At 38.7% G+C, this 12,585-nt stretch overlaps 2 protein-coding genes across 2 annotated transcripts; both read left to right on the forward strand.

The window, feature by feature from the left end:
- The first annotated feature begins 821 nt into the window (after nt 1-821).
- On the forward strand, nt 822-3,029 carry LOC112166419 (peptide-N4-(N-acetyl-beta-glucosaminyl)asparagine amidase A). Its single transcript, XM_024303257.2, has one exon. It carries the CDS (start codon nt 956-958, stop codon nt 2,702-2,704), a length of 1,749 nt encoding a protein of 582 aa, XP_024159025.1. The 5' UTR covers nt 822-955; the 3' UTR covers nt 2,705-3,029.
- Nucleotides 3,030-7,107: 4,078 nt separating this feature from the next.
- Nucleotides 7,108-10,714, forward strand: LOC112168103 (uroporphyrinogen decarboxylase 1, chloroplastic). Its single transcript, XM_024305225.2, has 7 exons — nt 7,108-7,276; nt 7,367-7,515; nt 8,141-8,523; nt 8,655-8,939; nt 9,646-9,881; nt 10,339-10,492; nt 10,588-10,714. Exons 1-7 carry the CDS (start codon nt 7,206-7,208, stop codon nt 10,597-10,599), a joined length of 1,290 nt encoding a protein of 429 aa, XP_024160993.1. The 5' UTR covers nt 7,108-7,205; the 3' UTR covers nt 10,600-10,714.
- The last annotated feature ends 1,871 nt before the right edge of the window (nt 10,715-12,585 follow it).

The raw sequence follows: 12,585 nt of genomic DNA on the forward strand, positions 1-12,585 counted from the left end.
CCTCTGATGCCTAAGTCAGATACATGTAAGAATGTAGACTAGGTAGGAGTAAATGGAGAGTGGTGGCTTACCTTTAATGAGTGGAGAGACATGTATTTATAATGTGAGGATGAGCTTGTCACCTATTTGTTTCCAATATGGGACTAGGTGTGGCCTACCTGATACCACAAGTGTATGGTATCGGCATCATTTATGGGCATTAGTGGCTTTGTTTCATGTGACTAGTGAGCCTTGTGCTTCAGATATTTGTACCTAGGCGGTATATATACCAACACTTTGCTCCACCGATATCTCTCTACTCACCTGGTCATATTTATTTTGGAGTTTCCGAAAGAAATCAAATGACTACCTTTGTTTTGCATTAGATAGCATTTGGATTAGATTCTCCTAATGGTTAAGAGACAATGATGTACTCCGTTGACTTATGAATAAAATTTCGAGTTATTTTCATTATGACTCCATTTTGATTCTGAGCATATTACTTTGTGACTACGATACCTGGGCCATCAGTATTAATTTAAGGACATGGAATAACCCAAGTTCCCCTTGCCAAATGACACCTTGATTACTGTCACATAAACTTTATACGCTTCTAGGGCAAATCGTACCCTATGAATAGCTAACGGATTCCATGTGAAACCGCATGTAGAGAACGGAAATGAGTTCATTTGGAATACCTCTAATGATTGCGAACAAATGCGCATCTTAGAGAAGTTTATGTCTATCTAATGTACGTATGTCTATTGTTTGACTTGAGTGTATAACATCATTGAACAAAATGCTATATTGTCTAGGTCTGAAAAACGTGATTGACCCAATTCTAGATCATGTTCTGGAATCGTATAATTTTCAAGTGACTACATGTTGTGTCCAGTAGTATTCAGATGTAATATAGGTGATTATTCAGAACCAGGTCACAAAACCACCAAAGCAATCACAACTCCAACTACTACTTATGGCTACTCTATTGCCTCTCCTCTTCTTCCTCCTCCAACCCCTCTTCTCCATTGCCAATGTCCACAAACTCAACCAACTCAGATCAGAGCTCATCTCCCAATCCCCTTCTCTCAATGACACCCCACCCAGCCTTGACTTTGAAGTAACCAAACCCATTCCAGTACCCAAAACCAAGCCTTGTTCTGAGCGCATTCTCCAACATGATTTTGCCTACACTTATGGAAAACCACCAGTCTTTGCTAACTACACTCCTCCCTCAAATTGCCCGTCTCAGAAGTTCTCCAAGATTGTTCTTGAATGGAAAGCTACAAGCAAAGGAAGACAATTTGATCGCATTTTTGGGGTTTGGCTTTCTGGTGTTGAGCTTCTCAGGAGCTGCACAGCTGAGCCGAGGACCAATGGGATTGTCTGGAGTGTTCAGAAGGACATCAGCAGGTACTATTCATTGCTCCAAAAGAAACAGACAGTTGCTGTTTATCTTGGCAGTTTGATTGATTCAACATACACTGGAGTTTACCATGTGAATATAAGTTTTCATTTTTATCCTGCTGAGGAGAGTTTGCATATTTATGATCAAAATGTGGGTGATTTGGCATCTGGATATCATTCTTGGGCGGATTTGATTCTGCCCATTTCGAGAAATCTGCCTTTGACTGATGGGTTGTGGTTTGAAGTTGAGAATTCAACTGATACTGAGTTGAAGGAATTCGAGATTCCTCGAAATGCTTATAGGGCTGTGTTGGAGGTTTATGTTTCATTTCATGAGAATGATGAGTTTTGGTATTCCAATCCTACTAATGAGTACATTGCTGCCAACAACCTTACTGGCACGCCCGGAAATGGGCCTTTTAGGGAGGTTGTGGTGAGCTTAGACGGTGTGCTTGTTGGTGCTGTATGGCCTTTTACTGTGGTTTACACTGGAGGGGTCAATCCTCTTCTGTGGAGACCCATTACCGGCATTGGTTCATTTGATCTACCTTCTTATGATATCGAAATCACACCGTTTTTAGGGAACATTTTGGATGGGAAGAGCCACAAGATTGGGTTTAATGTTACCAATGCCTTGAATGTATGGTACATCGATGCAAATTTGCATATTTGGTTGGACAAACAGGGCACAAGAACTCAAGCACAGCTTGTGAAGCATACTAGCTTGCCCCTTATTGTTTCAGTGGTGTCGGATTTTGTGGGTTTAAATGGCACATTTGTGACAAGGATTAGCAGGTCAGTCTCATCAACTGGGTGGGTGAAGTCCTCTAATGGGAATATCACAACCCGGTCAATTCAAGATTTTTCCTACCTTAATAAAATGGTCATGGGGAATGATGGCAATTTGCAGACAGTGGACCAGACCATAAATTTCAATGATACCGTTCTTGTTAAGACGCCGTCTTCCTATGTTCATTCACTGAAATCAAACAAAACATTTCTCCTTTCCTTGTACGCTGACTTGTTGGAACAAGAAAATGAAACTTCTTTGTATGTGACGAACGTCAATTTGGGATTTATCGAGAAGAAAACTGCCATTGGTGGTTCAAGAGTCTTGGAGAGCTCTCTCAGAAATTTGCAGAATGCAGAGGGTAATAGGGTTGTAAGAAACAATTTGGTAGTTAGCAGAGTGGGGAATACACAGCAAGTGTACAGATATCGTGGTGGCAGATTCTGTTACTTTAGAAATGTAAGCAGCTCAAACTCAACCATACTTTATGATGAAGTGGAGGATACATGCCACAAAAAAGCCAAGTAATTTTGATTGTGGCTTGAGAAGACTGTGGCCTCTCGGTACTGGATTTATTTGAACCTCAGCTTACCTTTATTTTTCATGTTGGATCTTCTTGTGATACATAAAAGGAGACAGTTGATAAGTCTGAAGAGGATTCCTGTATGTGGGTACCTCAAATAAAATGCAACTATTCTCTGTTCGGTTTTATTTTGTGGATATGCGTCTAGGATAAGCTGTCTAATGAAAAGTGATTCTGGTTTGCTTTGCCAGTAGTGAGTTATATCCTTTATATATACCAGAACTAAGATAATCAAATTGGTTTCACCAGGCATTGAATGATTTCTAAGAAGTGGATCCAGCGATATCTCTATTTAATCCATTTTTGTGCAGCCAATTACCATTGATATAGGATATAGCTATTCTGATTATTCGTGCACAACTGCATTGCTTGACTGTTATTCTGAACCCTATAGAAATATAATACTTCATGGCAATCCTGTATCATTGAGTTAAACTATCAAACCTTAAACCATAGAGGGAATAATTCGACTTGTAATACACATTGCATGCCAAGCCGAGCAATGGACTAATTTGCTGATTATCTATATTAAGGTTTCGTATTTTGCCTTTCTGGATCATCTATCTTTATCTTCTGCGATCTAGCAGACTGTGTGATACTTTGTAGCAATTTGTATTCATTGAAGTTCTCGACGTCTGTCACCTATCTCTTTCATACATTATACAAGTATCATATTGATTGGTTCATTTGAACATGGTTTTAAGTGATTCTTTGTTTTAAATCCTGATCTTGCATCGCTGTTGGCCCTTATTGATTTCATGGTTGTCGGCGTCCCATCATGATCTGCCATGTTATAAAAATTATTTTCGAGTGTGTATGGAGAGCTAAACACTCGCTGCTGGCCCTTCAAGCTTTGAGATAATATTGCATGATCCGAGAAACTCTCATCTCTTGCATGAAAGTTGAGGCTACCGATCATTTTTATCATCTAGATTAGTTCTTTGCTAGGATAGGCGAGTTCTTTTAATTGAAGCTAGCTGTCCACTTGAGCTACTTTGAACTTTGAACTGAGAAATCAAACAGATTTGCCCAGGAGGGTATTGATTATCAACAAATGAGTCAACACTAATCCAACTCTTTATAATTTTGTTGTAGCCTGGCTTAATGTTGGTGGAGGGAAAGGCCGTGGTACTTGTTCAAGTTCACGTTATAAAATTGGCAACATAATTTTGGGTCCTTGACCAAAAGCCCCAAAATGAGCTACAGTTATCCCACTTACTCCAGCAACAGATTTTTATTTCCATTAATCCAATTTAGAGAGAAATGACAACTTTACCCTTCACCTAATTAAAAAACTACATGATGCCACTCTGTCCTTTCTCCTCTCTCTCCACACTGCCAGCAAGGCAGCAACCCCTCCCTCTCCTCTTTCTCTCTCTCTCCCCCCTAATCTCCACCTCCAGTTTCTCTCTCTCTGCGATTGTCACGCCGGAGAGGCAGTCCAATCCTAAAGACTACGAAGAAGCTCTGACCGGAGCTCCAACCACTCCTACGTTTTCGTCGTCATTTGATTGATAGCCGATCTCGAGCCTTAGCAGCCTCACCGTCGTCGCTGCTATCGTTCCAGCCTCGGAGGATTTTTGAGTAGTTTCCCAGCGCCACCATGGTCGCCACCGGAAAAGGCCTATGTTTCGGTGATTACATTCGCCGGTGTTATCTTATTTTTCCGGCGAACTTTTCTAGCACGAGATAATACATGAAATCCTTGTCAAGTAGCTCATCATGGTCTGGGGAAATCCGTTACCATCATCTCCGGCGAAGATGTTGTTTCAAAGGGATTGGGCAGCAGGGAAGGTTTGAAGGAAGTCACTTAAGTTGGGTTTGTTAATAATTTAATATAGCTTTGCATTGTTGGTTTTTGAGGTTAATATTCTTCTTTGGATTGTTATAGTCTTCGAAAGCTCGTGGTCTGATGAGGGATAGGACTCAGGTTGATGATGAAGTGTGGTGGTTTAAAGCTACTAGAAAGAAAGAGAGAAACTATATATGAGAGTACCAGAGGAAGAGTAGTACTAGGTAGTAGGTACTACAATTTGGGAGTTAGGAATCGGCTTTCTCGGTTCAGTGCCCAAATCAATTTCTTTTATTTATTTATTTATTTATTGGGTAAAATGGAGGCAGAAGGTCAAGAAGGAATGAAAACAGGAGAAAAAAAAGTTTTATTGAGGGGCAATACATGTCTATTGTGGGGCAATAGAGGTCTATTAAATGTCTATTGAGGGGCAATAGACGTTTTGAATTGATGTAATTTTTTTTTTCCTTAATCAAAGTTTTATTTGTCTAATTTGAGGAAAATTAGTTCTCATTCTAGCGACCGAAAGTTCTATTGAGAGGCAATAGAGGTCTATTAGGGGGCAATAGAGGCCTATTGCTCTCTATTAGGGGGCAGTATACTATTGGGGGGCAATAGAGATTTATTGCCCTCTCTATTGGGGGGCAATAGAAGTTTATTAGGGGGTCTATTGCCCTTCTATCGGGGGGCAATAGAGGTTTTCAGAAAATTCGGGTGGACGGCGGTTGGTGACCGGTGATTGGAATCCGGCAACTGGTGACGGGGCTCCGGTGAAGTCTCTATGGTCTCTCTCTCTCTCTCTCTCTAAGTAATAAAGTAATAAAGGGGTGAGGGTAAAATGGTATTAAATTTAAAAAAAAAAAATCTTAATGGGGTATTAGGGAAGACCTCCTTAGAGTGTTTTGGGTAAGAAGGAATTAAAAAAACTTAATGGGGTAAGTGGGAAAAAAATATCTAAAAATGGGGTAAATTGACAAAAACCATTTATGTCCCGATATTATCCATCCTTGATGCTATTATGCTAGTGATTTGAACCTGTGATCTCCACTGACAAGTCACGGTTCACTAGCCACCAAAATTTTATGTCAATCTCTCATTGAACATGTCACTTTATGGCAATGTATCGCAACTACGATGACTATAGTCTGCCGGGTAGTTAACCTAATACAGTTGTCTATATCTAATGAACTTTAATTGTGAAAAAAAAAAAAGAAAAAAAAAAGGAGAGGAGGTTTTTGACCATTTAATTTTTTTTCTCACTTATTCATAAAAGACTCTAATAAGGTCTTTCCTAATACCCAATTAAGATTTTTTTTTAAAGACTATTTTGCCCCTCACTCCTTTGTTACATAGAGAGAGAGAGAGAGAGACAGTGAAAGGAAGAGAAGCCATAGGAAACTTCGTCAGAATATGGCCACTGACTATCGTACTTCTCTGAAAACCTAACCGAATGTTCTCAAAGATGTCGTCGGAGATCTCATAGGTCATCGAAGAGGTTTATTGCCTCCTCAATAAACCTTTATTGCCCCCAATAAACCTGTATTGGGGGGCAATAAAAGTTTATGAAACCTTGCCGGAGAGGATAATTCCGCACCCCCCCCCCCTTCCCACGAAACAAAACTTTAGGTTGCCGAAATAAGAACTAATCTCCCTAAAATTAGACAAACAAAACTTTGATTGAGGAAAAAAAACGAAGAGATTACATCAATTTAAAACATTTATTGGCCCCCAATAAATATTTTATTAGAAGACAATAATTTTTTTCCTTTTTCTTTCCTTCTAGGACTTCTACTCCTCCTCTGGCGAGGTCGAACCAACCGGTTCATACTGAACTGGCTCTACTCAATCTTAATCAAAACTTGATTTTGAACATGAATACATGTAGAGCTCGATGAGGCGATGTTGTTTGATACTTTACTCGTGCCGAATAAAGGTCGGAATTGCCGGAAAACCAAGAAACTTGCTAGAATATTCTCCCCTTCGATTCTTTCTCTAGGAATCTTCTCTCAAGAAACTAAGAGTCTAAGTCCACAGACACGAATGGGACATTGAGATGAAGCCACCCGTACCAATGAGACGCCTCGATTTGGCCAGAATCCAAAAAAATTGCCAGCGAACCCCATAAGCTTTTGGGGCTCTTCCCGCCACCATAGCCAATCGTTTGGATCGGAGATGACGGGTCTCCTCTTCCTGCTACCAAGACCAGTCTAAAGCGAGGTCCAAGCAACCAGCGACGGGGTCAAGCTAGAGAGAGAGAGGAGACAGACTGGCAGTGGCTATAATTCATTAAATGGGTTGAGGGCAAAAGGTCATTTGCTGTTAAATTGTGTAGATGAGAACAAAAATCTGTTATTGGGATAGTGAGATAATTTTTACTCATTTTTGTGCTTTAGATCAAGGACCCAAAAAAAAAAAATGAAATTGGGGTGATTCAATTTATTATTATTTTTTATTTTATTTTATTTATCAAATAAACAACTCAATTTACAAGTCGAAACTGACTTGATCCGAACCGAGTCAACCCAAGTTCAGTTTCAGTTCCAGTTCGAATAAGGCAGTGCCAAATCGGAATCTAAATAGTGTTTTTAAAATTAAAAAAAAAAAAAAAATTGATAGAGGCGAGAAGGCTCAAAATACGAATCCCTCCACAGTCTATGGTTGTCTGTTTGCTTCTCTCTGGCAAAATTATCATAATATCCCAAATGGGTTTATCTGCTCCAGCCAGGCCAGCTCTCTTTCTCTCTTCATTTCTTCATCATCAACTCCAATTCTCACTCTTCAATTCTCTTTGAAACTGATATTGGGTGCCTTGCAGTGTGTGCAGCTCTCTGGGATGGAAGTCTTCCAGCTTGTGCCTACAGCTAGGGGCCCCTACTCATCTCACTGCATTTTCGGTTTCTTCTACAACAAAATGTCCCCAAAAGAAAGCTTCTCTAACTTGCTCTTCTTCCTCTTCCTCGTCTGGTATGACTTTTCCCATAAAGAATTGTTCTTTCTTTCTTTCAAGTTTAATTTTTTTTTGGTTTTCTGGGCACAATTTGTGTCAAATTGAAATGGGTGAATCTACATTTTTACTGCCTTGCATTTTCGTTTCGTCTTATGGCCCGCTACGTTTGTGAGATTAGTTTTGATTCTATTGTGAGTCAATGAGTAATTCCCGCTATCCAGATTGTAATATGTGCTTGTAATGTAATACATGAGTGTTGTTTTCTCAGTTCAAATCTAATTAGTTTTATCCCTATCATGAGCTTGAACATAATCAACTAAGGATCTGCATATTAGTGTGCTAATTGTTGGAATTGACAGAAGAGGGGGTGCCTTCTCGTTAAGCGTCTTTGGGTCATTTCCCTCTTTTCTTTCTTGTTGGCAGATTGGGCTGGTAGATTGGTGGTAGTGAACTCTAGGCTCTTGTGTACTGAATTTTTGACATGGAAGATGACAATGCGTTATGACTTTTGCAAAATAATTTTCACTGTTGAAGTGTCCTGTTTAATTAGTGTTAGCAACTTACTCTTTGCTAGTTCTTTTTTGTTTTTTAAAAGATCTTGCAACTTTTGAATTTTCATATCAAATATCCTCCCGCCTCCAGATCCACTCTTGGTTAAGGCTGCAAGAGGAGATCCTGTAAGTCGACCTCCAGCATGGATGATGCGCCAAGCAGGAAGGTATATGGCTGTTTACAGAAAGCTTGCTGAGAAATACCCATCGTTCAGAGAGAGGTCAGAGACAACTGATCTCATCGTGGAAATTTCTTTGCAGCCTTGGGAAGCTTTCCGCCCTGATGGAGTGATTATATTCTCAGACATACTTACACCTCTACCTGCATTTGGTGTCCCATTTGACATAGAAGATGTTAGAGGTCCCGTGATACAGTCACCAATTACTTCTGAAGAGGGCTTGAAGACTTTGCATCCAATTGACTTGGAGAAACTTCACTTTGTGGGAGAATCTTTAAAGATATTACGGCGGGAGGTAGTCACTTTACAGTCATATGCTTGAAACAGACGAGCAACTCCACTAGTTTGAGATCCACTTTTACTTGCTGATTTGTTTTGTATCAGTATGTGTATACTTTCTCTTCTCAGTTGTGTTTTTCCATTCAGGTTGGTGCAAATGCTGCTGTTTTGGGTTTTGTAGGGGCGCCTTGGACAATCGCTACGTATATAGTAGAAGGGGGTTCAACTTCCACATATACAACCATAAAGAGCATGTGCCATACAGCACCGCATGTATTGAGGGCTCTGCTTTCTCATTTAACACAGGCAATAGCAGACTATATTGTTTTCCAAGTAGACGCAGGGGCTCATTGCATACAAATATTTGATTCATGGGGTGGGCAATTACCACCAGCCATGTGGGAAAGCTGGTCAAAGCCTTATATTGAAGAGGTGAGTGGGAAGACACATGCCTAAGGGCATACGGTTTCTAAGTGTCACATATATGTTTCATTGAAAGAATATGTTCTGCCACATGTATGTTACAAAATACAACATACCCGCATATGTTATAAGGCTATACTGTGTTGTGCGCGCGCACATGCATGTTCATATGTATATTTTTTTGGCTGTGGAATTGATACCATGTATCTGGGAAAAGCAGCTGTTTCTCTGTAGACTCGTCATCATGTTTTCCAGACTTTGATTGTCCATCATATTGTTTTACAGTTTGCTTTACCTCACTGTTTACTTATCAGTAGTAACTTCAACGGAAAGTTTGGCTGGTCTAAAGCAATGAATCTTTGGGCTTAATCAATATAATGAATCTTTTTCTTTTCTTTTTTTGTCAAATCAATATAATTGAATCTTACATAATAAATTATGTGACTAAGGACAAGATTTCATGTTTCTTTTTAAAAAATTTCTTTCCTAGATTTTAACACATCTAGTTGTACATGGGGTACGTTTATACTTTATACTTGTTTGGACTCGATGAATATGAAGTATCAGTTGCTATGCCATTGCAATCTCTTCTGTTTCCTTTTCATTTCTTTTCTGTTTTTATATATTATTTTTATTTATTTTCTTTATTTTTATTTTTCTATGTTAAGAATCTCTTCGTTTTCATTTTGTTCATGGTAAGTGTTTTGAATTGCAGATTGTGAGTTCTGTGCGAAAAAGATGCCCAGAAACACCACTTGTTCTCTACATTAATGGGAATGGTGGCCTCCTTGAGCGGATGAAAGGAACTGGTGTCGATGTGATTGGGCTTGACTGGACGGTGGACATGGCAGATGGTAGAAAACGATTGGGTAGTGGAATCAGTGTACAGGGAAATGTGGACCCTGCTTACTTATTTTCTCCTCTTCCGACATTGACTGAAGAAATTCAAAGGTTGGTTATGGAAAGATTTCTGAACTCTGATCTTCCTTACTATGAACTCCAATTGTTTTGGATCATTAATAGGGAATCACCTAATTTAGATTATTGGATTTCTCTGACTACTTACTCTGGAACCAAAAGTTGAAAAGGTAATTGGCCTTTAAGAGGCTGAAAGGGCAGAAGCAATCCCTATAGCCTTTAAAATTCAAAATTTCCTATGCATCCTACAATCAATTCTACTCCGCTCTGCTGTTAACAGGATCTATAACAAATCATTGCTTAGCTTCTGCCAGTTTCTGCTTATATCAAACATCTGCTGGCTCAGATTTTCAGTAGTTATAAAAGTTTTCCTCGACAGATTGCAGTATAGGTTTACTTGATTCTATATGGATAGAAAAATTAAATTTTGTGGCCTTTATTATTGTCATTTGTTATCTGTTCAATTCTTAAACTGACATGTCATATACAGGGTGGTGAGGTCTGCAGGGCCAAGAGGACACATCCTCAATCTAGGGCATGGTGTTCTTCAACGGACGCCCGAAGAAGCTGTTAAACATTTCTTTGAAGTGGCAAGAAGCTTGAACTATGATACGTTTCTTCAAAAACAACCGCAAAAGGAATTGGTAGCTTAGCGATACAATTTTGTTTTGCAAACTGGCTTTCAGTAGTTGGGAGTCCACCTTCATATTCTCATAGCATCATGCTTGTCTCTTTATAGGTGCATTCATAGGAGAGCTCTATTGTTCTGAGCACGCTTGAGGGTTGAGCTTTTTGTGTCATTTTCGACTACTTTTGTAATAACGATAATGCTCCAATTAATAAATTTCTTCTTGTTGTACCACAAACTCCTTGCATTGATTAGTTCGTACGGTTTCCACCGGAGGGATAGGTGATTATCTAATTCTTGTGTTAAGATCGCATTTACAATAATGGGATTCAAGTTTGAAGTGATAGTGAGATATCACACTTCAATAATGTTTTCAATCTGCAAAAAGGAAACTCGGTGATGTGTATGTTGTGGTCCAATTTTAACCTGCTTTTAAGTGGTAGGCTTTGTTGGAGGTTGCGATCTGCAACGATTTTCCACTCTCTTTGTCTCGCTTTGTTTACGTGTTTCATAATCTGATGGTAAGCTCTGGCGTCACTCTACGTAGGTATTGTGACTCTTATGAAGTTTTATATTGGGCAACTACGGTTCAGAACCAAGCATGCATGCAAATACAAACACGCTCGAGTAACCAAACAATAGCTACCGTGGTCAAAAAAAAAAACACACGCATGCGGAAATGATCCCTCATGAATGTTGTTAGACTGTCAATTTAGAAAACAATACAAGCTTGAATGCGTTTACTATGTAGATCAATTGAATACCTAGGGACATTTTTCTTCCAAAAACTTGGTCTGGTATATGATATATCAAGCCTGATTTTGTTTCGTTCAGAATCAAGCATGCATGCACCAAAACAAAATGAAATCAGATAACTACAACCTATATGAATAGTCCATCAGTTTTCACAAAATGGTCTACTAACATGAATCCATTCATCTTTAGGACTACTTCTAACAATTTCACCAAAAGGGAAAGGACTACTTCTAACAAAATATGACATTTACTCGCAAATTACCTAGAGTTTCCTGTAGTACGTTGAAGCCATTTTGTCCATCAGTTGTAATTTTAATCTGGTCATTCTCATCCATCTGATCAATTTCAATATCTTGAGTTGGCAAAGACTGATAGGTTCAGCAGCAAATAACAGAAAGAAAAAAAAAAGTTATTTCAAATTTTCCTCTTTCCATAAACAAGCTTTTGAGGACTTATTACCCCTTCCGATCCCAACCAACAACCTTAGCGGCTTAGCCTAAGTACTCTAACCTTCGATGATTCAGAAGCTCAAGATATAAGAGAAAAGATAAGAGAGTCAAGGTTCATTAGCATCTGTTTAAGCCTAAGATATTGGACAATCTGATCGTTTACTATACAAGTGCAGATCTCATTTATAATCGATTGGTTATCCGGATAAGAGACTGATACTCGCTAAGACCAAAGAAATGCTCTGAATCCATTATCCAATCGTCAGGTCTATCTCTATGTACAGAGCCACCACTCAACAACAACTCTGGGTTAAGCATTGAGTAGGTTGAATTCTGGATCTAATATATTTGCAACTTAATTGCAGTAGATTTTGACCTTGGAAGCAAGCAAATATCGTAGATGCTATTAATGAATAGATGTATTGAAGGCACACATGTTTATAGGTCGTATCTAACCAAGCTCAGAATTCCAATTTTGGCTTTCGATTGTTTTCCTCCATTTTCTCGAGGGTGACTTTTACTTTAGAGTAAAGCAATCAGCAATCAAAGCTGAGACAAACTATGGTACTGTGATGTTTATCATACACTCATTTTACATCTATTTGAACAAAAATTACAATCATTTGAATTAAAATTACAACATTGAGTACAAGTTACCATATTCATTTACACTATTTACATATAATTAAACAAAAATTACAATATTGACAACAAATTTGTTCAAAAACTTGTAATAAGTTTGTAGGTGGTGTAATTACTATTATTAGAACTAAGATTACACAAAATATGACTCAATATTACAACTCTGACAGCAAACTTGTTGTCACATTTATAAATGTGTATGAGATACGGGTATGTATTATAGAATTTTCCATCAAAGCTTATGTTGACTACACTTGGGCCG

The sequence above is a fragment of the Rosa chinensis genome, chromosome 5, assembly GCF_002994745.2.
Source record: "Rosa chinensis cultivar Old Blush chromosome 5, RchiOBHm-V2, whole genome shotgun sequence".
Taxonomy (NCBI): domain Eukaryota; kingdom Viridiplantae; phylum Streptophyta; class Magnoliopsida; order Rosales; family Rosaceae; genus Rosa; species Rosa chinensis.

Coding starts and splice junctions, on each gene's coding strand:
- LOC112166419 (XM_024303257.2), top strand. CDS start 956: ATGGCTACTCTATTGCCTCTCCTCTTCTTCCTCCTCCAACCCCTCTTC.
- LOC112168103 (XM_024305225.2), top strand. CDS start 7,206: ATGGTTGTCTGTTTGCTTCTCTCTGGCAAAATTATCATAATATCCCAA. Junction 7,277..7,366: donor GGTTTATCTGCTCCAGCCAG/GCCAGCTCTCTT, acceptor GGTGCCTTGCAG/TGTGTGCAGCTCTCTGGGAT. Junction 8,524..8,654: donor TAAAGATATTACGGCGGGAG/GTAGTCACTTTA, acceptor TTTTCCATTCAG/GTTGGTGCAAATGCTGCTGT.